At 34.8% G+C, this 1,565-nt stretch overlaps 1 protein-coding gene across 1 annotated transcript in view; it reads right to left on the reverse strand.

Annotated features, from left to right (window-relative positions):
- XPR1 (xenotropic and polytropic retrovirus receptor 1) overlaps positions 1–1,565 on the reverse strand; it is a 199,393-nt gene that overhangs the window by 157,186 nt on the left and 40,642 nt on the right. Inside the window, exon 2 of the mRNA XM_012649665.1 lies at positions 70–121. Coding sequence (XP_012505119.1) covers positions 70–121 — 52 coding nt within the window. The remainder of the gene's footprint in view (positions 1–69; positions 122–1,565) is intronic.

The raw sequence follows: 1,565 nt of genomic DNA on the forward strand, positions 1-1,565 counted from the left end.
TCTGCAGTTTAAAATATCTTTCCTTAAAAAGGTTTTCTGGGGTTAAACTTAAGGGTTAATTCATCTTACCTTCCACAGAAGGTGCTTGGTCCTGAGCTGAATACAGCATATCCTTGAAAGCCTAATAGAAAGAAAAGCAATACATGAAATCCTGAGTAAACTTTATATTGAAAGCATCTGAAGCTAAACAATTCTTTTTCAATATCCAGACAACAACTACATATAGTTCCCTAAATTAAGAATTCAGTGAAATACTTCAATTAACTTTTATAAGCTAAAATCAATCCAAATATTATACATTCACATCAATCCAGTATTGTCCAATCTTTTAAGAGAAGGGTGAATTCGTACATTTTAAAAATTAAGGAGCATTTGGAAAAGAATGAAAAATCACCTGAGAGATCATAAACTCTCTTGACCAAGAGAAAAACAGTACAAGAAATACAACAAAAGTCTTAGAAAAACACACTGGAACACTGCATAAGGAAATATGGAGCACTGGATACAAGTAGGCATTTTTAATTGTGGTAACATATAAATAACATAAAACTCATCATCTTAACCATATTTAAGTGTACAGTTCAGTAGTGTTAAGTACATTCACACTGTTGTGCAACCAATCTCCAGAACTCTTTTCATATTGAATATAAATACTTTTCATCAGAGGTCTAGAAAGTCCTCCATAAGAGTTCAGGACTATAAAGACAGTATTGGTTTACCGGCTTTTATCTGCAACCACATAGTATATTAGCCAACAAACATATTTAGGTAACTTGGATGGTTGCAGTTTGGTCTCTCAATAAATGGTTGGGGGACAGGAATCAGAAGCATTTCTCTATATCTGTCTAAATGGTAGAATCAACTAAGCAGATAAGGCTCCAGAACTGAAGGGACAGTCATAAATTCAGGTGACTTTATCCAGCCCCATAGCTTCAAAGCTTCAAATACAGTCTAAACACTGATGATTCCCAAATTGGTCTACAGCAGGATCGCTCTACCTTGGTAAGACTGGCGTTTGGGGGCAGATAATTCTTTGTTGTGGGGGGCTATTCTGTAGATATAGGATTTTTAATAGTATATCTAGCATCTACAGATCCACTAGATACCAGTATTGATCCCCACACACGCCTAGTTGTGACAATTAGACACTGCCAAATGTCCCCTAAAGGCAAATTAATCCCTCCCTAGAACCACTAGCCTTACAGTCATTCAAGCATATAAATACCAAAAAGGAAGAAATAATCTTCCAGAGTAGCTCAGTTAAAAAAAAAAGAGAGAGTACAGGTATTCAAGTCTAGTAAATTATATTCCTCCCAAGTGAATTTACTATTTGCTTTGGATTAGTGACCAAACTGTTAGATCCATGACTAACCAAAGCAAACAGTATGGAGTAAAAAGATTTCCAATGAAACAAGGAAAATCGAAAATTTTAAATCAATGCATTGTTTGTCCGTTTTAACCCATGTTTTACAAAAAGGAAGAAATAATCTTCCAGAGTAGCTCACTTAAAAAAAAAGAGAGAGTACAGGTATTCAAGTCTAGTAAATTATATTCCTCCCAAGTGA

This window comes from Propithecus coquereli, unplaced genomic scaffold, assembly GCF_000956105.1.
Source record: "Propithecus coquereli isolate 6110/MARCELLA unplaced genomic scaffold, Pcoq_1.0 Scaffold300, whole genome shotgun sequence".
NCBI lineage: Eukaryota > Metazoa > Chordata > Mammalia > Primates > Indriidae > Propithecus > Propithecus coquereli.